Consider the following 24,365-nt stretch of genomic DNA (forward strand, 5'->3'; position numbering starts at 1 on the left):
GTGTCTGTTTTGTGGGGCTCCACCTTTCAAGGGAACTACACTGCAAGGAGAGTCTGCTTCTGGGTGCTGCCTCGGAACTTCTTGGTGTCAGAACTGAGAAGTGGATGATCAGGCCTAGTGGTTCGGCCAGGGACCAGAGCCAGGGGCAGAGGAGGAATCAGGAACCAAGAGTGGGGTTGGAACAAGGCTGGAGCAGGAAGCAGCTGGGGCTGGAACAGGAGCAGTCTGTCAGAACCACCAAGTGGCAGGGGATACTCCTGGTGAGGTAGCAACATTGAGCAGACTGTTGTGGCTGCTCTTATGGGGAGCCTATATCCCTGGCCTTGGGATCACCTGGATAGACCTTTGCCTGTGGGTTGGCTGAGCCCTAGTTGATTGATGTGGAGCCCCGAGGCAATCATACTCAGGGATGGTTCATCAGGCTAAGGCTCAGAGAGCACTCATTAGACTCAAAAATGACTCATTAAATTACTCCCTCTTCAAAAGATGCCTACCAGGTGTCTTTGAACCAAGTTTATCACAGTGTGACCAACAGAATTCTTGAAGCAGGTCAGGTGCATGTATATTTTTGGGTGGCTCCCATAACCCTCTCAATCAACAGAGTACATGGGTTTTCCTTGAGAGAATTTTGGAGGCCTAGATCTGCTTCACTAGATATTCTTCAGGCCCCTGGACTACGATGGGTGGAGATGGCAGTTGTACTCATCCGAGGGAGGAGTAGTCAGTGTAATTTTTCAGTAAATAGATGTAAAATACTGGGTGCATTTTCATCGCCCTAGGCAGTTGGAGTTTGAAGGCCACAGGGCTGATCTGCTGGATCACCCAGAATTGGACAAGATATCAGTAATCTAACTTCCTTGAAGGCTAGGCAGCGTCAAGGTATTGTGTTGGAGCCGTACTTTATCTCCAACTGTGATTTGAGAGTTTGCCCACTGATGAAGGTCAATGTAATGCTTCTAATCTTTTCTGGCTAACTCTAGGTGGGTTTTCAGTTCTTCCTGGATGCAGTGAAGGTCTTTGAGAAGGTTGGAAACTGCAAGTACCTAGGAGGCTTGTGATATGGATGGGTGAAACCAAGGGTGGAAACCATATTTGTCATAAAAAGGACTCTGGCAGGTTGATCAGTGGTCAGAATTATTGTATGTGAATTTGGTGAAGGGAAGGAGGGAATCAGCAATGGAATCAGAACACCAAGATGTTAGTGTGGGGGAATCTTCATCTGAGCACAAACATCATGGGAGTCAATGTAGGACTTAACATACAGATGTAATTTTGGCCACCAGAAATATCGAGAGAACAGCCTCAATATTTTCCAGTGGCCAGCCAGGGGCAAATTGTAGCAGACCTGGAGTATTGCTGGACGTGGTTCACCATTAGGGACATAGATCCAGTCCCTACATGTGAGAAACCTATTCTTGGAAGAGAATTTTGAGTCAGGAGCTAAGTTTGTACAGGTTGACATAAGCTTGACATTTACTACAAATGGATTGTGGAGTAGGAAGGGCTTCACAAAAGAAAGCAAGTCATTGTTCACCATCACATGGGTGAAACGGCAGGGTTTCAGTACTCTGGTAAGTTCAGAACCCTTATTTTTCTTCTCCAAGTACTCACCCTTGCAGTCCAGTATATCTGATTTACCATTCTGGGTATACAGATGACAGGTTAGTGTTAATCTGAACCTGAATTAAAAAAAGGGACCACTGGATGCTGGTTGAGAGCCCTTGAAGTTCACGGGTAGTCCAAGTTCTTATGATCTGTCTATAGCTGGACCAGGAAATGTGAATCTTGGTGATGCCATTCCTCAAAAGCAGCCTTGATGGCCACTAGTTCTTTGTTACAGAATTCATAGTTTTCTTCCATGGCCATGAGTTTCTGGGAATAAAATGCACAAGAGAGGAGTACATTCTGGTGCCTGTGCCATTGTGACAAAACTGCTCTGATCACATAATTTTGGAGGTGTCTCCTCCAACAATGAAGGATTTTGCCAGGTCCAGACGTACCAAGATGGGTGCTGATATAAATGCTTCCTTTGATCTATTAAAGGCAAATTGGGCCTCCCGAATCCAAGTAAATGTGATATTCTTCTGGAGCAGCAGGGTAATTGGGGTCACCGCCTTCAAAAAGTCCTTGATAATTTTTTGGTAAAAACTGGCAAGCTCCAGGAAGCACAGGACATCACAGACATTCCTTGAGGCTTCCCAGTCCACAACTGTGTAGATGCTGCAGGGGTCCATACCTAATCCATCAGAGGAAATGACACAGCCTGAGAAGTCAAGAGAAGAGCTGTCAAACTCACAGTTCTTGAGTTTTCCATGCAGGCTGTACACTTGGAGACATTCGAGTTTACATCTGGAAGTGTTGATCATGAAGGGTTTGACTTTCCAAGAAGATGAGGAGATCATCTAGGTAGGTCCCCATGAACTGGTCTAAAACATCCCTGAAAATATCATTGACAAAGTCCTGGAATGTGGCCATGGCATTGGAGAGACCAAAAGGCATAATCAGATATTCAAAATGTCCACAATGGGTTCGAAATGCTGTTTTTCATTTGTTGCTCTCATGAAGATTGAGTTTGGTAAATACTTTGGTGGAACAGATCCTTTCCAACAGCTCTTTGATCAGTGGCAAATCCTACTTGTCCATATAAAGGTACAAGGCACCATCCTTCTTTTTCACAAACAAAACTGGGGCCTCAGCAGGAGATGTGGTTGGACGGATGAAGTTCTTTGCAGGATTCTTGTCAAGGTATTCTTGTAGGGCCCTGAATTCTGGCTCTGATAAGGAGTACATCCAGCCAAATGGAATTTTAGCCCCTGGGTGGAAATGGATGGGACAATTGTAGGGTCTGTGCAGGGCCAAAATATCAGCATTCCTTTAATCAAATATGTCAGCAAACTCTTGATATTTCACAGGGATTAATGAGCTGTTGGCTCCTTGAATCTGCTGGGCACAGAAGGCAGTAGGCTTCTCAGCACTGGTTCTTGTTTCCTTGGCCCTTGACTCATCTAGACATGATTGTCAGCAGTAGCTTAACTCAAATCATATCTTGAGCTTCTTCCATGAGATGTGTGGATCATGCACTAAGAACTAAGGAATACCAAGCATGATCAGAAAGCAAGGTGACATAATCTGAACTGCAGAGTCTCTGATCTCAGATTTCAATTTAGATCCAGAGTGGGCTTCCATTTCACCAGAAGTTGTGTTGCCTTAGTGAATCCAACATCTATGAAATTACTAGATGCATCAGAATCCACTAGTTCAAGTTGAGTGAAATTCACCCCAGACAGAGCAAGACCTGACGGTTTGGAGGATGAGAATTCATGGCTGCCAAGAGGGGACTTGCATGGAGGACTCAACTCTGAAGTTATGTCCATCTCTAATGGTGCTGGACATGATCGTTTCCCCAGGTCTGCCAAAGGTCTAGATTTAAGGAGGCACTCATGGAAAAGTGGCCCTGCCTCCCAAAATACAGGCAAAGATGGTTCTGCTGTTGATATGCCTTCTCCTGATCTGTGAAATATCTTTACGTCACATCAATCTGCATAGGCTCCAGTTCTGGGATAGCTCGATGGGATGGCTGGAACAAAACAGGACGAGGCTGGAGTTGTGGGTATTACCTCTTCTATTCTTGGCATCACTGGAACAAACAACTATCAGTCTGGAGGTACTGCTCAATATATGAGTCCAAACTAATGGGAGATTCAACCTGTGCCAATTAATCTTTTCATGTCATAGTTCAGAGCGTAGCAGAAATAGTAAATCTGTGCTGCCTCATTCCACTCTGTATTGGGGACCAGATGCTGAAAACAGGCAGATGGACTGAGACGGGCTGATGGCCTTGCTGGAGAAACTACAGGGTGAGCTTGGTGATACAGGTGTGATTTGGATCCTCAAATATTACAGAGAAGGCCTGGATGAATTTGTTGACTAGATTGGTCTGTTCCAAGAGCAGTGAGGCTCCCACAAGGTTTCAGTGGTCAATAAACTGATAATAAGCCCCAGCTTGGTCTGATCAGTGAGACAGATCACAGGATGCATCAGGAACAAAAGGCAGCACTGGTTATGAAAACCACAGAACTATTGGTGGTTTCAGTCAAATCTTTCCGGCAATGGAACCTTCAGATACTGTAGCTGGCTGTATTAGGGTTACTGTGGCTGCCAGGATCTATGAGCAGAGGGAGGCATTCTCCAGATGCAACTGGGCAACTTGATCCCAAAGGCTCTGGACCAACTCTGTCATCTCTGGAGCATTGCCAGCAGATTGAGGGAAGTGATTATTTCCCTCTATTCGGCACTGGTGAGGCCATATCTGGAGTATTGCATCAAGTTTTGGGGCCCTCACTACAGAAAGGATGTGAACAAATTGGAGAGAGTCCAGTAGCGGACAATGAAAATGATTAGAGGGCTGCGCACATGACTTATGAGGACAGGCTTATGAGATGTGTGAGAGGGGATTTGATAGCAGCCTTCAGCTACCTGAAGGGGGGTTCCAAAGAGGATGTAGTTCGGCTGTTTTCAGTGGTGGCAGATGATAGAACAAGGAGCAATGGTCTCAAGTTGCAGGGGGAAGATCTAGGTTGGATATTAAGAAAAACTATTTTGCTAGGAGGGTGGTGAAGCACTAGAATGGGTTACCTAGGGAGGTGGTGGAATCTCCATCCTTAGAGGTTTTTAAGGCTCGGCTTGACAAAGCCCTGGCTGGGATGATTTAGCTGGGGTTGGTCCTGCTTTGAGCAGCAGGTTGGACTAGATGACCTCCTGAGGTCTCTTCCAACCCTAATTTTCTACGTTTCTGTCTTGGTGATGGACATTCCAGGGGTCTCCATCTCAGCTGCTGGAGCCAGCACAAAAGGAGGTAGTCTGCACAAACTATCAGAAACTGAGAAGTGGATGGTCATGTCTAGTGGTTGAGGCAACAGCGATCAGGTCTAGTGGTTGGAGCAGCAGCTGTCAGGCCTAGTGGTCAGTCTCTGGAATGGAGCCAGGGGTCAGAGCAGAAATCAAGAACCAAGAGATGGGCTGGAACAAGGCTAGAGCAGAAACAGTCACAGGCTGGGACTGGGGCAGTCTGTCAGAGCCACCAAGCAGCTGCTTGATGGTAGCGACATTGAGCAGACTTGGAATGGCTGCTCTCATTGGAAGCCTGTATCCCTGGCCTTGAGATCACCTAGTTAGACCTTCATCTATTGGCTGAGCTCTGGTTGATTGATGTGGAGCTCTCAGGTAATCAGGCTGAGTGATGACACATTACATGAGAGTGTATGACGGGAGTTCCACAGCACAGAAATGATTCATGTAAAAATTAAACTCAGTTAAAAGTTAGATTCAGTTCCTATTAAATATTATTGTGGAACCTTTGCAGGGTTAGTAGGGGCCCATTGTGCCCCAGCCTTAGGTATGCCATCACCTGCCCTATGCTCTCGCTCAACCTCATGTTGTCTGGAGATCAGGAGTTCACAGAGGCAGCACTCTCCATTTTCACACCTCCTGGCTGGAGATCCACATTGTTTTCATTCCCTCTGCCTGACCACCCTATTCCTGGCAATGTAAGACTCCCAAAACAGTGGAAACAGCACATTTCTACTGTACTATGGTGCAAGCTGTAGAGACAATTCAAGAGATTCACACTCCATACTCTAGAAAAATCTCTGTGGGAGTGCAGAAGCAATGTGGTGTAGGTGGGCTGAGCTATTGTATCCTTTCATGGTATGGGTCCAGTCATCCATAAAACTGTATGTGATGGGAGAAGTGGCCTCCAACTACTACTCCTCCCTATAGCTTGTAATAGCAATGGCATAATGGGTGTGCATGAGCAACATTTCACTGGGCCTAGGACAAACTCATAACACAAGCCTCCATCCCAACCCACACAGAGAGAGAAAAAGGTACAAACATACTCACGAGATTATATAAATAACGTTTAGTTGAACTTAAACATCTACAATTTAGCCTGATTTTTTTCCCTCACGAGTGATGGCCTTGTGACCGGAGCCTGGTAAAATGTACCCATTTCCTCCCATTCACTTGGAGTTTGAATGCACCAGTTGGGTAGGGTTGGGGATATGCATTTTGTGTCTCCGCACTTCATATATATATATGGCTGAGAGCACAGTCTGCTTGCTTGGGTTTTTCATTCTTGACATGTCTCTCACCGTTACTGTACTTTTAAATAATCAAGTTACGAACAACAGGCCAGGCTGACAGCTGGTTTAAACTGGCATAGCTCTATTGACTTCAATTGAGCAAAAACTGACTCCAGTCATATTTTTTGGCTTTTAGCTTATTCATGGAGACTGATTTGTTTGTGGTTTACGTAAGGGAAGCTACATAAAGATCTCTAAGCTGCAGACCCAGTAACAAGTGAGTCATAAAATATTTTAAAATGATCATGCAAATGAGGGGAAAATATAGAAAACAAGGTGGGGAATACATTCCCTGAGTCTAGGTCATTAGTGAGTCATTTAGCACAAGGGAACACAAAACTTAATGAGGGGAAGGATTTTCTCTGGCTCCTCTACAAAAACAGAACATTATTAATTAATCAGAAAATACATTTCTACTTTTACCAAGAACTTTTTTTCCCGTTCACTAAGTGAAAAATTACAACCAAATTTAATTGTGCTCTCTCTCGCACTTTTTCACTTTCCCTCTGTCCAAATGCCCCCCATTGTCCACTCCTCCCTCTGACATACGGCAGAAGTACCAATCTTTACTTACTTGGGACTACAAGCAACCTAGGAGGTGGTGGAGGTGGTGGGGGTGGTGGTAATGGAGGAGGTGGTCTACACTGGCAGATTTGCTGGCAACTCTCTGTAACCTTCTCTGCTCCAGACTTGGAACATGATTTCTGGGGTTCACCTTGAATAATCTGTAAAGAAAAATATGAATTTTTTCCTGGAAACGTATCTCAAGCTAAAGAGAGTTTATAAACATTACAAGATGCCTAGGGCCAAATTCTGCCCTCAAGCACAAACATACAACCCCATCAGCTTCTGTGGGCAGAATTAGGTTCCTTTTCCTTATGGCAGAAGTAGATAAAAAAAAAGTACAAGCAAATTTGTGAGATCTGATGAGGTGACTTGGTGTCTTTGGGAAGAGAATGTTATTGATAGAAGAGCTCTGTAATGGAACGGAAAGCTGCATTCAAGTCAATGGCATGCACGTGGCATGGTTTCCTATCTCCTCGGGAGTTTAGCAAGGCTGTGGTCTGTCACCATTGTTGTTCAATATTGATACTGAGTGATTGATGGAAAGCTTGAGGTGACAGCTGTCTGTGGCATTGAGCTGATTGCCGTTCTGCTTCAGTTGTCTTGTCGTCTTAGTTTGGTGAGATCACTGCAGCTGATGGCTGATCTGGTTGGTTATTAATCCAGATAAAACTAATTCCCTGGCTGTTACCATCAATCAGCCTCTATCTCCAGATTAGAACCACCTCGGTATTAACTGTTCGGGTGGAACATTGAACAGATGGCAACTGTCAAATGTTTGGGCAGCATCACAGACAGTGCTAGAGGATGCTTGAAATATTTGGACACTTGCATATCAGCAGCTGCTGCCATGTTTTGGGCCCTTCTGTGTTCTCTCTGGATACATCGTGATAGCAAGCTAGCTATGGTGCCGCGGACCTATACAACTACAGTTATACCAACTCTGTTGTAGAGAAGTGAAATATGGGTGCTGAGGAAGGCTGAAGAACACTGTTTTGAGGTTTTCTATTCTCATGGTCTTTGTCAGCTGCATTATATCAAGTTGCTGGACAAGATCAGAAATGAGGCTATTCCAAGCCAAACCCAGCAACTGCCTCCATCAGTACTGTTTCAGTTTTGGCAGCTTTCTCTGTATGGACATATTATAAGAATGGAAAAAAAAGAATTCCCAAGTGTGTATATCAAGGAACGCTGCTACACAGCCAGCAATCATGCAGGGCCGCCCAAAGGGGGGGGGGCAAGTGGGGCAATTTCCCTTGAGCCCCATAGGGGCCCCAATGAGAGTTTTTCGGGACCCCTGGAGCAGGGTCCTTCACTGGCTCCGGAGGCCCTGGAAAACTCTTGCGGGGCCCGGGTCCCCGGAGCATCTTCTGCGGCAATTTGGCAGTGGGGGGTCCTTCTGCTCCAGGACCCATCGCCGAAGTGCCCTGAAGACCTGCGGTGGCGGGTCCCAGGGTGGAAGGACCCCCCGCTGCAGTGCCGGTCTTCGGCAGCAATTCGGCGGTGGGAGGTTCTTCCGCTCCAGGACCCGCCACTGAAGTGCCCCAAAGACCTGCGGTGGGGGGTCTTTCCGCCCCGAGACCCACCGCCAAAGTGCCAGGTCTTCGGCGGCAATTCAGCAGCAGACCCCAGGCCCCCTGAGTCCTCTGGACAGCCCTGCAATCATGTGGGCATCAAAAGCTTCGGTGGCATGACAAGATGTTGCCAGCAGTGGACATAGATTGAGTATACAACCACATTTAGGATGACCAGATGTCCAGATTTTATAAGGATAGTCCTGATTTTTGGGTCTTTTTCTTATATAGGCTCCTATTACCCTCCAGTCCCTGTCCCGATTTTTCACACTTGCTAACCCTAACCACACCACCTTAGGCAACTTTGCCAGAGATTGACCCAGATGGTGCTCAGTTTGCAAGGAGGCCAAGTCCTGTTGGGATTTGCCAGGATGGTGATGATGGTGATTTATGGCAGAACTGAGGGCCAAATTAGATCTCTTTTCTTTACTATGAAAACAACCTTTTCTTTATGTCCAGAATCTATTGTGTTAGTCCTTTCACTTCTGGCTATTGTAAACATAAGACAAGACAGTCCAAACTTTGTCTTTCTGAGGACCACATGAATCACACACTCATTTCAATCAAGATGGAATACCACATGCTGTGACCTATAGCCTGTGTGACATGCACTCTGTGCTAATGATAAAGGTGGCGATGGGCCATTGTGGGATCCTGTAGGCATCAGTTGCCTCATGTTTTTAATTTGGTGACCCCTGGTACAAAATATACTCAGCATCTTGATACAGTCAGGACAACTAGTTGTAATGCATTACAATAGTAATATAATATTTACACAATTATCAACTTTTAAAATATAGACAAACCCTAAAATGACTCATCTGAGACCACAGAAAATGTAGAAAGATTAAGCAAGAGAGGTGAACCTCTGGTAAAAGTGAAATTATGCACGCATCCCAATAACTTCCAATGAGTACTCAGTTCTAGAGGTCTCGAAGTCAACTTCTTTTGAAATTAATGTAAACTCATATTTAAAATAAGAATCTATGCAAGATCCTATTTTGAGGAGATAAGACTCAGAAGTTAAGAAAAAATGTCTAACATGCATTTTTAGACCTTGATTTAGGAGAGCATTTAAGTCCCTGTGAAGTATTTAAGCATGTACATAAGTGCAGTCTTGAATAGGAGTGCTTTATTGAATCAGAGTTTTATAGAGGATACTGTGTGGAAGTAATATTAGTAATGGTCTATTGAAAAATTTTTGATTAACTGTCATTTGATTATAATAAAATGCATTGATCCTTGCAAAGGGAAGTGTGGTTTATGCCATCTTCTGGCCACATTTAAGTTACATACATTGTACTCATATTTCCGGCCATATACAAAAACTGCAGTTTTAACAAATGTACCACTGGTGCACACAGTTCAGTTCACGTGCACTGTATACCTAAATACAGCCTGTGGCTTTGGTTATTTGGAAATAGTATTTTGTAGCTCAAACAGCAGTGAGTGCAAAAGGGAAAAGAACAAGTGATGAACTGGAGAGAGACTCCGAATAGCAGGCCTCAGAAGATTCAGTACCTTAAACAACGTATCAAAATCTATTACCAAATATAGGAAAAACCAGATTTAATCACAAATACTTTCCAACTGTCTTCCTTACAATCAGGAAGTAATAAAGACACAGTTATAGACCATCCCAAAAAGTTTCCAGGAACTTACATGGACTCTTTGAACACTCTAATGAATCAAAGTGACTCAACTGTATAATCCTCCAAAGCTGGTGATAAATCTGATTGCTAAGCAGGCTTCTTTTTCTCTCTAAATTGAGCTCCCAGAGTTCACAAGCCTCAGAAGAATCTAAATGTCATGTTCATTATTCTTACACTGCTTATATATAGTATTGTTGTATTGATAGTTTCAGCAATAGCCAAAACACTAGCTTGCTTCAATGCTGAACTCTAGTGACCTGTGCTGGGCTGTGACCTGCGGTCTTTCATGGCTTTGGTTGATAGTGATAAAATTTATACTCATCAGGGAGGTTGTGGGGCAATATCATTCCAATGCACACTGTCAGCTAACTAAGGAGGCTATCAATTCATAACTATATAGTCTCTTGTCTTGGTATTCAGTTTGGTGCTTACTTTAGGTCACTAAAATTACTTGGGAGCCAAGGAAAATGGAGGTGATTAGTGACGGGATGGAATAACACTGAAGGGATTTGGAGCAAACTCTTCATTTATCGCCTAGAAGAAGCTCTGTGTATAAACATACGATGATAGTGATGGTATGGGAAGGCTAGATTGACTTATTACTCTAATTTAATATCAGCCAAGGCCAAAAGGCTCTGTCTATTTTTAGAACTATTGACTGCCTTTTAAATCCCCAGAGGCTGTCTTACTGTGGACTGGCAATAGCATGTCCTCAGAAGCCAGTGGACATTTTTCTCAATTATTTTGCAGACAAGATTAACCCTATACGTGTCCTGCCATACTGCAGTGGAGCATCCTATTTCTGTTTAGTTTTTAGGGTATTTTTTGATGCCTTAGTCCATATTGGCTATGTTTCCTCACACTGATTTATTCTCAGCAAATGGCTGAGATTCAAAGGGGTGGGCTTTCACTCCCTTAGCTGCTTTGTCACACAGCAGAGCATCTGGAAATTTTCAGTAATTATGATGAACATTGTAGATTTCACCCTTACTCAAGGGGTTGTCTTAAAGGGAAAGATCTTTAAAAACTCTAAAGATGTATAGGTTAGCTGAAAGAGGACTAACTAGAGAGGAGTGAAAGCCTTATAATAGGAGAGGATTAGTTAAATATTATTACAAGGGGATTAACTAGGAGTAATGAGATAGAATTAAGAAAAAGAATATGAAAAATGTTGGCTCATTCTCAGGAAAATCTTTACTTCTGATGATGTCTATTAGTCTTCTGATGAAAGGCCATTACTTGAGTCTTTTAAACCTAAATGTAGAAAATTTACTGTAGGGAACAATCCTGCACTGGCAGAGACTGATGAAACACATGACCTAATAGATCTTTTTCTGTACAATTCAAGGTCAGCTGCCTTTACAGAAGATGACAGGAGTGAAAGGTATGTTAAAAAAGTCTAGACCTTTTATGGAAGATTCTGCTAATTACGGACCTGTCTCAAACTTTACTGTTTGTTCATTTTGTCAAATATTAATTTAGCCACAGAAAAACTTAATAAACAAGGAATTATCAGACAAATATCAGTATGGCTTCCATTCAGTTTATTGCCCAAAGATTGTCTTTGCAAGGGGTCACGAGTGTCTGTAGATATTTTTTTACCAGGATTTGTTTCCTTGTCCTTTGAGCTTTCAGTGACACTTCCTATTGGTGGGCATGGCTGACAAGTTTTGTCTCATTGGCCTGTCTAAAAAAATTAATTCTTTGTTTTGAATCTGGTTTTCTCAATACAGTCAGTAATTTGTCAGGTCGGCCTCTCAGGTTGCCTGGACTTAGAACTAGGTGAACTATCAGTGGCAAAGAATTTACTCCTTTCTCCATTGTCAAATTACCTATAGACAGAGCTGATTTTTATTAATGTTTTCATTATTCATAATTGTTTGAACAATTTACGTGAATGTATTTTGCATAAAGGTCAGACATTTCCTAATTCTCAGGTAAATAAAAATCTGTTTGCATGGAAAAGCAAACAAAAAGTGGTTTAAATACATTCAAATTGGAAAGCAATTGCTTGCTTGTATAGTCAGTTATATAAAGTCCATGTCTGTGAGGTTGTTTCTTTTTAATCAAGGATTTTCTACAGAAAGTCTGTCCGCAGTTCTGCATTGCATAGCAGGTGGGTGCAAAGGTGCACCTGTGCAGAGCCCCACTGACTTCAGTGGGACAGAATGTGATCACAGCAATTCATCTGCACGCTACATAACGCAGCATGGATTCCACGTCTGAGAATAGAGGATTACAGTGCAGTCCCCAGTTGATGGTCTCTATAAGACATTCTGAATTGAGTGCAAGGATGATAGTCTGACCAAAAAAAAAGTGCTATCGACTAATAGAGAATCAAGAACCCTTACTGCCTACTTGATGTGACAATAACTTTCTGTCATGACAGTTGTCTAGCAGTCTGATATCATTTCCATTGGTGTAGATCCCAAATAACTCCACTGAAGCCACAACAGAGTTGCTCTAGATTTTACATCAGTGAGATAAGATTTTGTCCCCATTAATTTATGATGCCCGTTTATTATTGTCAATTATTTGTATTATGGTGGCCCTCAAAGGCCTCAAGCAGAATTGGGGCCCAATGGCGCTAGGTTCTATACAAATAAATAGGACAACATGGTCACTGCCCTGACATGCTTATAACCCAATTTAAAACAAGTCCCAACAATTGAGCAAAGCAAACAACAGGAAGCTAAAGGGAGAGAGGACCAGGGCAGCAGTAATAATTCTTGCAAATAGATGGGCCAGCAAAGTGTACAACTTGATGCTTCCAAATCATTTAATAGTATTGTGAGGTTTGGTGGTTTTTGTTTTATTTTGTTTGTTTTTTTTAAATAAATTAACATCAACTGCTCCTCACCTAGCCACCCTTATCTGGCTGATTTCTTGCAGATGTTTTGAGATAGGTCTTGGGGAGGGAATGAGAAGAGGTAATACTCTGACAGATTAGTCCAGGTAAAGTAGTCCATGTGTGAGGAGCAGCATGCAAGGAAGAGCGAAGAGAGTGGTGGGAACAGAAGATAAATGAGAAAGTCAGATGGTTATCATTGACAGAATAGAGAGAGAAAGGGGGCATGACAGTGAGAGAACAGTGAGGGCCTGGAAAAGACTTTTAGCTGTGTGGACCACACGGAAAGGTTAAGTCTGGAAAATGTTATAGAGGAAAATTTGGACTTGGACTGGACCTGCACCATTGCAATTCACTATTTCTGGCAACTCTTCCACTTCCCTCAGGTGTGGGTAGCCTAACTGGAACAGTATTGACAACCTGCTCATGGAACCCAGGCTCTCTGGGTATGTCCTACTTTTTTTTCCTGAGAGTGTTTCATTAATTTTCTGAAAAACAGAAAAGTTTTATTCTGGTTAGTCTGGGCAAAGTTATGAGGCTTGGCTTATTTAGCTAAAGATTATGGATCAAATTCATCCCTTCTTAGTAAATGAAGTTACACCAGGGTTGAATATGACCCAAAATCTTGGCCCATTTACTTATAAGAACTTGTACCTGGGATGATTTTCCCTTTGAGTCTAATCTGTAATGGAAGGGAATTCATATTGGTATAAGAGCTAGGATCATATATGGATAATGCATGGCTCAGTTTAAGGTTTAATACAAAGAATGTGCAAACCTCATGCCTCATTAAGGACACTCTTGGCTATTCCATGCATGACCATTGCATTACTATATGCATATGTGAGCCTTATACTTTTATCATTGGGTGGGGTGGGCAAGTAAAAACTCTAATATGAGCAGATTGATTGACTGGACTCATACAAAACACTAAAAATGTTGCAGTTATTAATCAAGAATCAGGCAGTAGAATTTCTAAACTATTGCAGAGGAAGGCTGGGCAACTCTGGTTTGTCTGTTTCACAACCTATTGAAAATATTATTGATTTATTTTTAATTAAATGGCCTGAGTGACTTGTTTGAAGGGTGCTCATGCAAATTTTGGTGACTGCCTGATCTTTTGAAGGAGATGGTTTTCAAAATGCGGCTCTTTTCACATCATTGCATTTTCCTTAACTGTACACACTTTCAATTACAGAAACTAGTTTAGCCATCTGAATTCTAGAGCAGGACAGTCAACAGAATGAATAAATTATTTATTGCAGTTGGAGAGCTCACAAATCTTATAAGAGACAAATGTTAAAACAAATAAAAAAATTTCAGTGTAATCTTTCGGAGTCCACTAAGTTTAGAACAGAGAGTAAAGGACATTAAGTCTTTGCTATGTTTTCGCCAAAAAAGAAACTGCAGTTGGTCTGTGCTGAAACAGTATTTGACTAGCTCATCAATTACTGCTTTGAAGACATATATTATAAATAAAGTGTAAAATATCAAAGGAATGTGTTTTAGTTAGTTTTGCTGGTTTCCTGGTTGCCTGAATTGGAAGATCCCTGTCCATTTTAGTCTGCTTTTTTCTCCGAGTCCATCTGCAGAAAGGTCACTGGTCACCCCACATTACAATCAAGGTCACACCACATAACAGTCAGAGCCTGCGAATGGACAAAGCTGATTCAGCTTTTATCCAGTGAATTCTCAGTTCAGAAGCACTTCAGACACCAAGCCAAAAATTACCAGAATGAGGCTTTCAGCACTTCCCCAATGTGTTCCTTGTTTTGTACATATTGCCACCTATAGTAATTACACTCTGAACCCTCTCACTGTCAACATGGTTAAAAAGGTCAACCACATCTTGCTCAGAAAGAACAACTTGAGTTCTACAGACACAAGGCTCTCTAGGGTGTTGATCACTTAGACTCCCTAGAAAAGCCTCTATGTCTCTCTGCAATCAGCAGTAATCGAAAGAAATTGGAATTATAACTAGGCAAGCAACAGCTACATATATTGGGCTATTCCTCCCTGCTACATGGACGACTATCAGTTTCCAAAGTCAACAATTTGCAAAAATTAAAATCTGAACAATTCTCTGTGTGTACATACATAGTCTATTTTATCCATGCAGAAATCCTGGCCCATGGAAATGAGTGTGAGTTGTCTCTATTGATTTCACTGGGGCCAGGATTTCACTCATCATATAAAATACACGCACATGTGCATTCCATCTCTCTCTCTATATATATGTGTATATAATTTTAATATTTATTATTAAGACAGCACCAAGTGTGATCATTTCTTTGCAGACAGAGATGGACACAAAGTATGTCCCTGGATGAGTTTACAAATCGCTGCAAGTAATGAATGACAGTATTGTTTTTCGAAGTCTTGTTGTAGCCCTGTTGGTCCCAGGGTATTAGAGAGACAAGTTGGGGAGGTAATGTATTTTATTGGACCAACTTCTGTCAGTGAGGTGAGCTGAAGAAGAGCTCTGTGTAAGCTCAAAAGCTTGTCTCTCTCATCAACAGAAGTTGGTCCAATAAAAGAGATTACCTCACCCACCTTGTCTCTCTAGTGTTGTTATTTAACATTCCTATATATCACCACATGCATGCTGAACTGTTTGAGCGGTCACTGAAGTTCTCTGTAGCACATTCAAATATTTAGAAGTATATGAAAATAAGGAAACAATTTAAAAGTGGGGTATGTCTGAGATGCCAAAAATATAAAAAGCCATTTAAAACTGCACAGTTTTGAGTCAAACCCAAGCAATTAGAAGTTGTTCTAAATGCACCATTTTGACCTGTAAACTAAAAACTATCTTCAGCAGTGACGACAGACAGACTTTAAAGGTGTGGGGAGTGCAGCATTCAGAGATCTAAATGGCAGTCTGGATTTTACAGGAAGTCTTAGAGTCTCTTTCTCCAGCTCTGGGTGACAGTGTTCTCCAGTTTCATCTTTTTTAACAGAACAGGAACATGTATCTGTCTCTAAACACTCTCCTAATCTAGGAGATGAAGCTATCAGACACCACTTATTCCCAAACCCCACCAGGAGAGTATGGGGCAGGAAGCCCCAGGATCCAGGACCCCAACCAGCAGTGATTATTTCCAGCTCAAGAGAGTCCTCTCCCTTCTCCCACTCCGGGCTACGGTCACGGGCCATCAGTAAATAACGCCAGAGGTTCATCTGTGCTGCCTGCCCCCTCTGACCCAACTTCTGAGTTAAAGGTGCCCGGGGCTGGGGCAAGGTTGGAGTTACCTGAATGAAGCCCCAGAGGGGGTGGAGGGCACAGTGCAGCAGCAGGGAAGGCCAGCAGCAGTGGAGGAGCAGCAGCAGCTCTCTGATCAGCATCACTCCTCTGGGGGAAGGGGCTCGTCAGCTCACGACCTGTGTAACCGAACAGGGAAAGCGCACAGCAAAGGCGTTTCCGATCGCACTGCCACCCGCAGAGGATGGTGCCTCCCTCCCCAAGATCCTCCCAACTTTAGTTCTAAAGGGGTGGGGGGCCGGGAGGGGCCTTTGGAAACCTTCACAGCTACAAGCAAGTCTGGCTTCCCAGGTCAACAAGACGTGCACCCCACCCCCCAGGTTCCCCCTCTCTCCTCCCCTTCCGGCATGCCAGCGGCGGGGACCCGCTCCCCAAGAGAATGGGTGTTGCTGATGCTCGTAGCGCGGCTCCTGCCGCGCAGGGCAAGCACCCAGATCGCTGCTGTTTTCCTTCTTACCCTGGGGGCGGCCGGGGGCTGGGCTCTTGGTCTCAGGTTAAGCAGGACGCTGCTGGCGCTTCCTTTACACGCTGTGGCGGGGCACTGGGTGCAGGCAGAAAAGTTTGCAGCAGGATCAGTCGCAGCTGGTGCGCCGCCTGGTTCCCCCCTGGCTTTGCCTCCGCTCGCTGCTGAGCCGGATCCCTGGAGCCCAGCAGCCTCTCATCGGGGGCAGGAGGGGCGGAGGTGAGGGGCTCCTTTCTCAGAACAGGAGCTTGCCCAGCAAAAGAAGCAGCAGCAGCCCGGACAGTCCTGTGTGTGTCTCTCTGGCTCCGAGGAGGGAGCCCACCGCCCGAAAATGAACCTGAGCTCCAGCCTGCAAAACGCCACTTGGTCTCAATGGCTGTAGGTAGGATGCGAAGCCCCAGAAGATAGTCCAAGTCTCGGAGCAATCCCCACCTCTTTCTCTCTCTGCAATTGCAACAAAACTGCAGGCTCCCCAAAGAAAAAGTGCCAGACAAGGTGCTCGGGAGCCCAAGCGAAATCAGCTGTGAAACCCGCTCCCTCCAGCCCCACTCCTCTCCAAAAGCGAAGAGATCAGCTGCTCCCGTCCGCACAAAGCTCCCTTCTTGCAAGTAGTAGGGTTGGTGTCTAGTGCCTTGCCACTTCCTTTGGGTACCAGATCCTCAGTTGTCCATCACCAGAGCCCCAAGAAACAGCAGGCTAGAGAGAGAGAGGTCGGGTGTGCAGAGCCCATGGGGAGGGAGCAGAGAGGACGACAGGGCTGGAGAGGCGCTCCACATGCAAAAGGAAAGGGAGGGGGGAGGAATATGAGAGCAAAGCCAGAGGCTCCTGGCTCGCCTGTGAATTTAATCTCTCCCCTGCCTACTGCTGCTGCAGTGATTTTTCATACCCATCTAGCGAGCCCATTGTGTGTTTGGCACTTGGCTCGGTGCTTTTTCTTCCCTCCGAGGCTCGGCTGATGACACTCGATCGGGGATTTCTTCTTGGGAGGCTCAGGGGTTTTCTCCCACACTCATTACAAGATCATTGCAGGTTGGAAACTGACAAGCTTCCCCTCTCCCCCCCCGGCCCCCATTGCTGCTGGAGGCAAGTTCGCAGCGTTCTGGGAGGCAAGTGTGGCTTTGCAAATACCCTCCCCCCCGTGGGCCACTTCAGTGGAATAAGTGAAGCCCAGGAACACTTGCAGGTGTAATTGTTTTACTTATTTCTATACAAGTGACTACTATAGGAGACACAGTTATAGAAAATACAATCAATTAGTATGAATGTTTCTACAGCACCTGCCATCTGAGGATCCCAAAGCACTTTACAGTATTAATGGATTTAGCCCCAGTGCGCCCCAGCAGGTTTGGGAAAGTATCATCATCCCCGTTTTAAAGAGAGGGGAACAGAACGAGAGTGGTTAATGGCTGGATTTTCAAAGGCGCTAAGCACCTGCTGCTCCTATTGCAATCAAAGGGGGCTATTGGGTGCTCAGCATGTCTGAAAGTCAGGTCTTAAGTGGCATGTTGATGGTCCTAGAGCAAGTGTGTGACAATGGTGGTTGTAGATCCCCAGGTTTCCTGACTCCCAGGGCTGGGCCTTCCCTATCCGAGATTAAAGCACATTAATAAAACCAATATTGCAACAAAGACAAGCAAAAAAGTCACTCAAACCTTAAACATAGTCAGCGCCCTGACAGCCATGCGACTTGAAGCCCTGAAGGTTTGATGGGCCACAAAGGGTACAAATGTCAGTCAGATGCCTTCTGCTGGGAAGCGACATTTCTTTCAACCTGGCGTGTGGGATTATCCTGTCATGTGAGTGAATTATTTGCTGTATGGGTTTTGTTTTGTTTTTTTGGTGTTTCATGAGATGTAATAATGAAAGACACTTTGAGACATTCATTTCTATTGTGTTTCTGTGTGATAATGAAGCACATTGGAACATTTAAGAGCGCATGCAGGGAAGTGAATAAAGAATCCTTTATTGTAAGGGTGGCACAGTCTTGCCTCTTTACAAAGAAGAAATAGAGTGGAAAGATGAAAATGGGTTTAGTTTTTTTAGTGAGCCTGTTAATGAGCAGAGCTGCGGGAGGGCCTGTGAATAGTGGCTGTTTCCGTAAGTTAGATTTATCATATGTCAACACGCTAATAAACATTTTTACTGCGTCGATAGCTTGAGTCAATTTGTAGTGTCACACTCTGTTTCTAATTATGGAGAGAGATAGGCCTAAATCAAAATGTCTCATCTGAACACCTCCCAGACTGTGGGGGTGTTTGAAATCCAAATGTGGATCCAGATCCAAATTTTGCAGATTGGTCGCTGTCTTTATGATGGGCCAAAGCAAAATCCTGGAGCTGAACATCTCAAATATTGCAGTGCTTGGGCTCCAGATGTGAAGTCTTAAGCCCAGCTCTAGTTATGTATTCTATACACAGGTTTGAATGAGGGGGCGCAGGGGTGCGAGATTAATTTTTTTCCTCTACGTTTCTGGCACAAATTCAGCCTAGTTAAGCAAAATTACAGTTTCACAACTCCACTTTGTGAAGCAAGAATAAAAATATGTCAACACTGTTGCAAATAAGGGCTAGAATTCTTCTCTTACACCACTGTTACATTGGTGTAACTCCACTGACTTCAGTGAACTTACCCCTGATTTACACTAGGGAATCAAGCTCAGCAATGTCTTATAAATGTACTCAATGCAGCTGAACTTAATGGACCAGGATGAATTTGTCCCAATAGAACTATGTATTTATTTGTAAATGAATGTGTGTGTGTTTGAGAGAGGGCAGAATAAAGAGAGATGCATAGCTGATGACCTTGGATACAGTCAGTAATTGTACAATAAATATATTTTCTGTAATGATGCTGAAAAAGCTGCACTCCTTTTCCGTAGGTCTACTGCGTAACATACAATACTTAATATATTGTCCTTGTTCAATTATAGTTTTTCCGAGCTGGAGTCACAAGAGACTGCAAGCTTTTCAGGCTTTCTGGTGATTTCCTGAAGGTATTTCAGCACTTGATAGCAGTACAGAACATAATAAATTGCACCATCTGTATACACAGTTCTTGGTTCCTGACAGAATGAGAGATAAGGCTTACGGCATTGTAAGCCAAAAAATACAACACAGATTTCTTTTCTTTCCATGTTTACAATGATTTAATGTCAAAAGAACTGTGGATTTTCCTGCTATTAGCAATTGTCCCAGTACCAGCTCTAAGTGTTGTTCCTTTGGCCCAAAGACACACCAGGGAACTAAGGGCACAGTGGACCAAACTCTACTCCCAGTTCCATAAGAGCAGCCACAGTTGGTGTTGCAGCACTAGTGTAACTAAGAGCTGGTCCACACTGGGGGGCGGGGATTGATTCGCGTAGCTGAAGTCGAAGTATCTTAGTTCGACTTACCTGGCCATCCTCACAGCAGCTAGTCGACTGCTGCGGCTCCCCCGTCAACTGCGCCTACTCCTCCTGACAAGGTGGAGTACGGTCATCAATTCACGGATTGATTTATCGCGTCCAGACGAGACACGATAAATCGATCCCCGATAGATCGATTACTACCTGCCGATCCAGTGGGTAGTGTAGACGTGGCCTTAAGAGCTGATTTTGACCTACCTGACTGGCACATTTTCTGCTTTGAGATGGTAATTTGGCATTAATGAAACCACTGGACTGCAAATATTTTAAATCAAATGTTGAGCTGTGGGTCAAATCCTGCAGTCTTTACTCAGGGAAATCTCCCATTAAAGCGAATGGGATTTTAGCATGTGTAAAGTGCTGAGTATGGACCCTATTCTCCTCCACATATGATACCAGTGTCCTCCATTAACTCCAGGGGGACTTACTGGTTTTCTACATGGGGAGAATAGGACCCCAGAATTTTACCTGTGTGAGAAAGATAAATAATATGATTGGGTCATTAAAGAATTATAGACCCAGATTTAGCAGAACTTAAGAAAATGTTTAACTTTAAGTGTGTAAAGTTAAGTACATGCTTAAGTGCTTTTCTGAATTGTGACCTCATCAAAAGACAAAAGCGCAGGTTTAAAGTTAAGTTAAATTAATTTTAAGCACATGATTAAACCCTTTTGTTTAATATTAAGCACATATTTAAGTGTTTTGCTGAATCAGAGCCAAAATTAAGAAGGACTGTGTGATTTTCTGTGGTAGAGATACTATGCATACACTGAGAGACACGCATGGCTGAGTGGTTTGATCTCAGGACCAGTAACCAAGAATTCTTGAATTGTAATCTCTGGTCTAACAATGACATCCTCTGTGGCCTTGGTCAAATAACTTAAACTCCCTGCCTCAGTCTCCTTATCTGTTAAATGGCAGTGTAAAAACCCAGCTACCTGAAAGTGGTGGTTTGAGGTTGAATTAGTTAATGAATCCTGTCCTGTAACGTGTGCTTAGCACCGTGGAACATTGGGCATTATGAACCTATAAACCAACATCGCTCCAGATTCTGGCTCGGTGTTGGCAAAGTGAGCCTGAAAAGTGCCATGGAAATGCGGTTTGAATTCTAAACGAGACTTGTTTGAAAAAAGTAATCTCTTTCAGGAAAATGCTGTTTGCACTGTATTACTCAGATGATCTACCAAAAGTAACCCACAAACCAACACCAATATTTTACTCTCGTGATACACCCAAATAAATTGGCAACAACTTCAGGTAAACTGACAGTTACTCCAGATTTACACCAGAGTAAGAGAAGAATGTTACCCCGAATGACTGTTTTGTGGGATATTTACTTAGGTCCTTGGTTTGATTAGCATTGATCAGACTAGTTTATTTTGTTGAGTTTTAGAAACATTTAGTGATAAACAATACAGTCATGGTAACATTCTGCTTTTCTGACTATTCAGGGAACATTACAATAACTGGAACACTGATTAGCAATCAGAATAACTATTGCTATTCTTATATTCCAGGTAGCCATTCTAGTTAAGATGATCCATAAGAATAATTTATTTTTTTCAGTATAGACTGATTTTATGATATTATTAAAGTGCTTTGGAGACCGGGCCAAGAGTTGTAATGCTGTACATCTGGAGTAATATCATGGAAATCATGAAGTTACTGTGGATTTACCCCCATGTAACTTTGTCCCCACCTCTTCTGATGTAGCAAGCAGGCTTTTAGCTGGAGTGGAGACTGAATCAAAGAAAATGAAGGTTACCACATCCCAAGGAAGGGCTTTGTGGTCAGTCAAGGCTTGGAAGCTGCCATTTAACATTCTACTGCTTGCTAATGATATTTCTGGACATGTGCCAGTGAACTCAAGAAGAATTTAGTTAGCTTCTTCCTGAACCACTGAGATACCTAATTTTCTACCTGGGGAAAAAATTAAAGAATACACAAGCAAACAAAGAAAATAATGATTGATATTTCAAAGCTTTGTCATGCCCCATAGCATAGTCTCTCTATCAGTCTTACAGTTCTCTCCTTTTTCAAGAATATCATCGCCCCCTTTCAAGCCAAGAAGCTAGTCACTGTTTGAGGCCCTGGGGATGTTCCATTTCGGAGCAGAAATTGGGGACAGTCAGGTATTTCTTTGATACAGTTTATTTTATTTACAAAGAATGTACAAAGTCCCATGTCTCTGAAAGTCAATGGAATCAAATAGCAGTGTGACGAGGGTTGCCGGGGCTCAACCCTCTCTGTGGAGGAGGGGAGCCACACCGGCCTCGTTCTGTCCTCCAAGGGTCTGGGCCCTTGGACCCGTGGCCCACCGTCTGGGGACGTTCGGTCCCTATGGAGAGGACTGGGCACGAGTAAAGTCAACGGGGCCCAGCCTTTGATGCAGGCGGGCACAACAAACATAGTTACAGTCTCTATGGGCTCTGGCCCCTTTGGGCAGGGCAGAGCAGTGACAAAGTTAGAGGGGGCCCAGCCCTTGGGTCGGGCGGGGCACCAAACACAATACACAAACAGCTCTAGCCCTTGTGGAGCAGGGCAGAGCAGCGGTAAAGTCTATAGGGGCCCAGCCCTTGGGTCGGGCGGGCACCAAACACAGTACAAGCAGCTCTAGCCCTTGTGGAGCAGGGCAGAGCAGTGGCAAAGTTTATAGATGCCCAGCCCTTGGGTCGGGCGGGGCACCAAACACAATACACAAACAGCTCTAGCCCTTGTGGAGCAGGGCAGAGCAGCGGTAAAGTCTATAGGGGCCCAGCCCTTGGGTCGGGCGGGCACCAAACACAGTACAAGCAGCTCTAGCCCTTGTGGAGCAGGGCAGAGCAGTAGCAAACACAATAGACTCATTAGGACAAGGAGAAGGGGATTCTGCCACCCGGTTAAGGGTGGCAGGGGGAACGCAGGCCCACCCACTCCTCTGCGTTCCAGCCCGGGGCCCTATTAGCAGCTGTCGCCGCTAGTGGCAGTCAGTGAGGATCCGGACCGAAACACACTGACAGAGCGATCAGTGGGGATCCTGACCGAAGCACACGGCCATAGGCTTGGGGCCCTCTGCGGCCTGACTGTAGTCAGCTGCCCCCGGGCTACTTCCACTTTCCCCCTCGTTTCCTGCCTAGTCCACAGCGTCGCCCAGCACCATGGGTTCCTCCCACTCAGGGCTGGGTGGTAGGTCCGGGAATACCTCCGGGAGGGCGGCCCAGGTCTGGTCCGACGGTTCCTTGGGGCCGAAGCAGGGACGGGGTAGCTCTGGCAGCTCCTTGTTGTAGCGGCTACGGGGTAGCTCTGGCAGCTCCTCGTCGTAGTGGGCGCGGGGTAGCTCTGGCAGCTCCTGATACCGGCCTCGGGCCTCAGCAGCCTCCCAGTGACGAGAGCCGGCAGGCACGTCTGCTCCCGGCGGTGGCTGGGGCCTGACTGAAGGCTGAGGCCCAGCTTTTATCCTTCCGGGTCGCTGCCTGACCCTCTGAGGGGCGGGACTTCCGCCCAGCGGTTCCGCCTTGGGGGATGATTGATGGGGCTCAACCCTCCCTGTGGAGGAGGGGAGCCACACCGCCTCACTACAAGCAGCTTCCTTTGCTCACAGCTTCCTTTGCTCACAGCACCACGAACACTCATTTTTTGCAGCCTCAATCCCTGACTCAAAACCCTTTCCCCAAGTTTTGTCCAGAGTCAGACACCATACTGTCAGCTGCTCCTTCCAGTTGCTTGCATTTGTGTGTTCTGCCTTCCCTCTCTCCAGTGGTGCAAGTAGAATTCATTTCTTACCAGTATGCTGCACTCATGGGAGGTTCACAAAGAGAGGCACCACCTAAGGGGGGGCACGTGACCACCCCACATGACCCCCCAGGTGACTTCTCCTCACCCTGCCCTCACCCCGTCCCCTCCCCATGATCCATCCCACACTACCTGGGTGGGGGGAGGCCCTGTCCTCCTCCTGCTGTGCTGGAGACTTCTGAACTGCAGCTGTCTCCAGAACCACGGTGGCAAAAGGAGCAGAACGTGGGGCCACTTGGCACAGCTGTACTGCCACCAGCCCCATCCCATCCTCCAGCGGGGTTGCTGTACAGATCCCAGACAGGAGGTGCAGCTGTGTGGAAGGGTTGGAGGTGGGGCTGGGGGTGGTATAACCACGCTGGAGGAACTGACGGCGTGGGGCCACCCAGCGGTCCCACGTTCTGCTCCTCCTGTGTCTTTCTGGTATGGAGTACCGGTTATAAATATTGTAGTGGTATGATGTACTGTACTGTACCAGCCTACTTGCACCACTACCTCTCTCACCCCTGCCCCCCTAATACTCAGCTAAAGCCCTCCATTCACTCTGTCCAAACTCCTGTGTGGGTACATAACCTCTTTTATCTTAGATGAGGGGCTTCTGATTAACTCTTTATGACCATTATGTTAATTGAAGGGTGCGTTCACACCCAATCTCAATGTGGTTTAACTCAACTCATAACACAGT

The 24,365-nt window shown here is 44.8% G+C and overlaps 1 protein-coding gene across 1 annotated transcript in view; it reads right to left on the reverse strand.

The window, feature by feature from the left end:
* PRIMA1 (proline rich membrane anchor 1) overlaps positions 1-17,268 on the reverse strand; it is an 85,643-nt gene extending 68,375 nt beyond the window's left edge. The window contains exons 1-3 of the mRNA XM_032772583.1: positions 16,501-17,268; positions 16,034-16,162; positions 6,718-6,868 (exon numbers count right to left, since the gene is read on the reverse strand). Coding sequence (XP_032628474.1) covers positions 6,718-6,868; positions 16,034-16,126 — 244 coding nt within the window. The 5' untranslated portion in view covers positions 16,127-16,162; positions 16,501-17,268. The remainder of the gene's footprint in view (positions 1-6,717; positions 6,869-16,033; positions 16,163-16,500) is intronic.
* Between the last annotated feature and the right edge of the window lie 7,097 nt (positions 17,269-24,365).

The sequence above is a fragment of the Chelonoidis abingdonii genome, chromosome 4 (assembly GCF_003597395.2).
Source record: "Chelonoidis abingdonii isolate Lonesome George chromosome 4, CheloAbing_2.0, whole genome shotgun sequence".
Lineage (NCBI taxonomy): Eukaryota > Metazoa > Chordata > Testudines > Testudinidae > Chelonoidis > Chelonoidis abingdonii.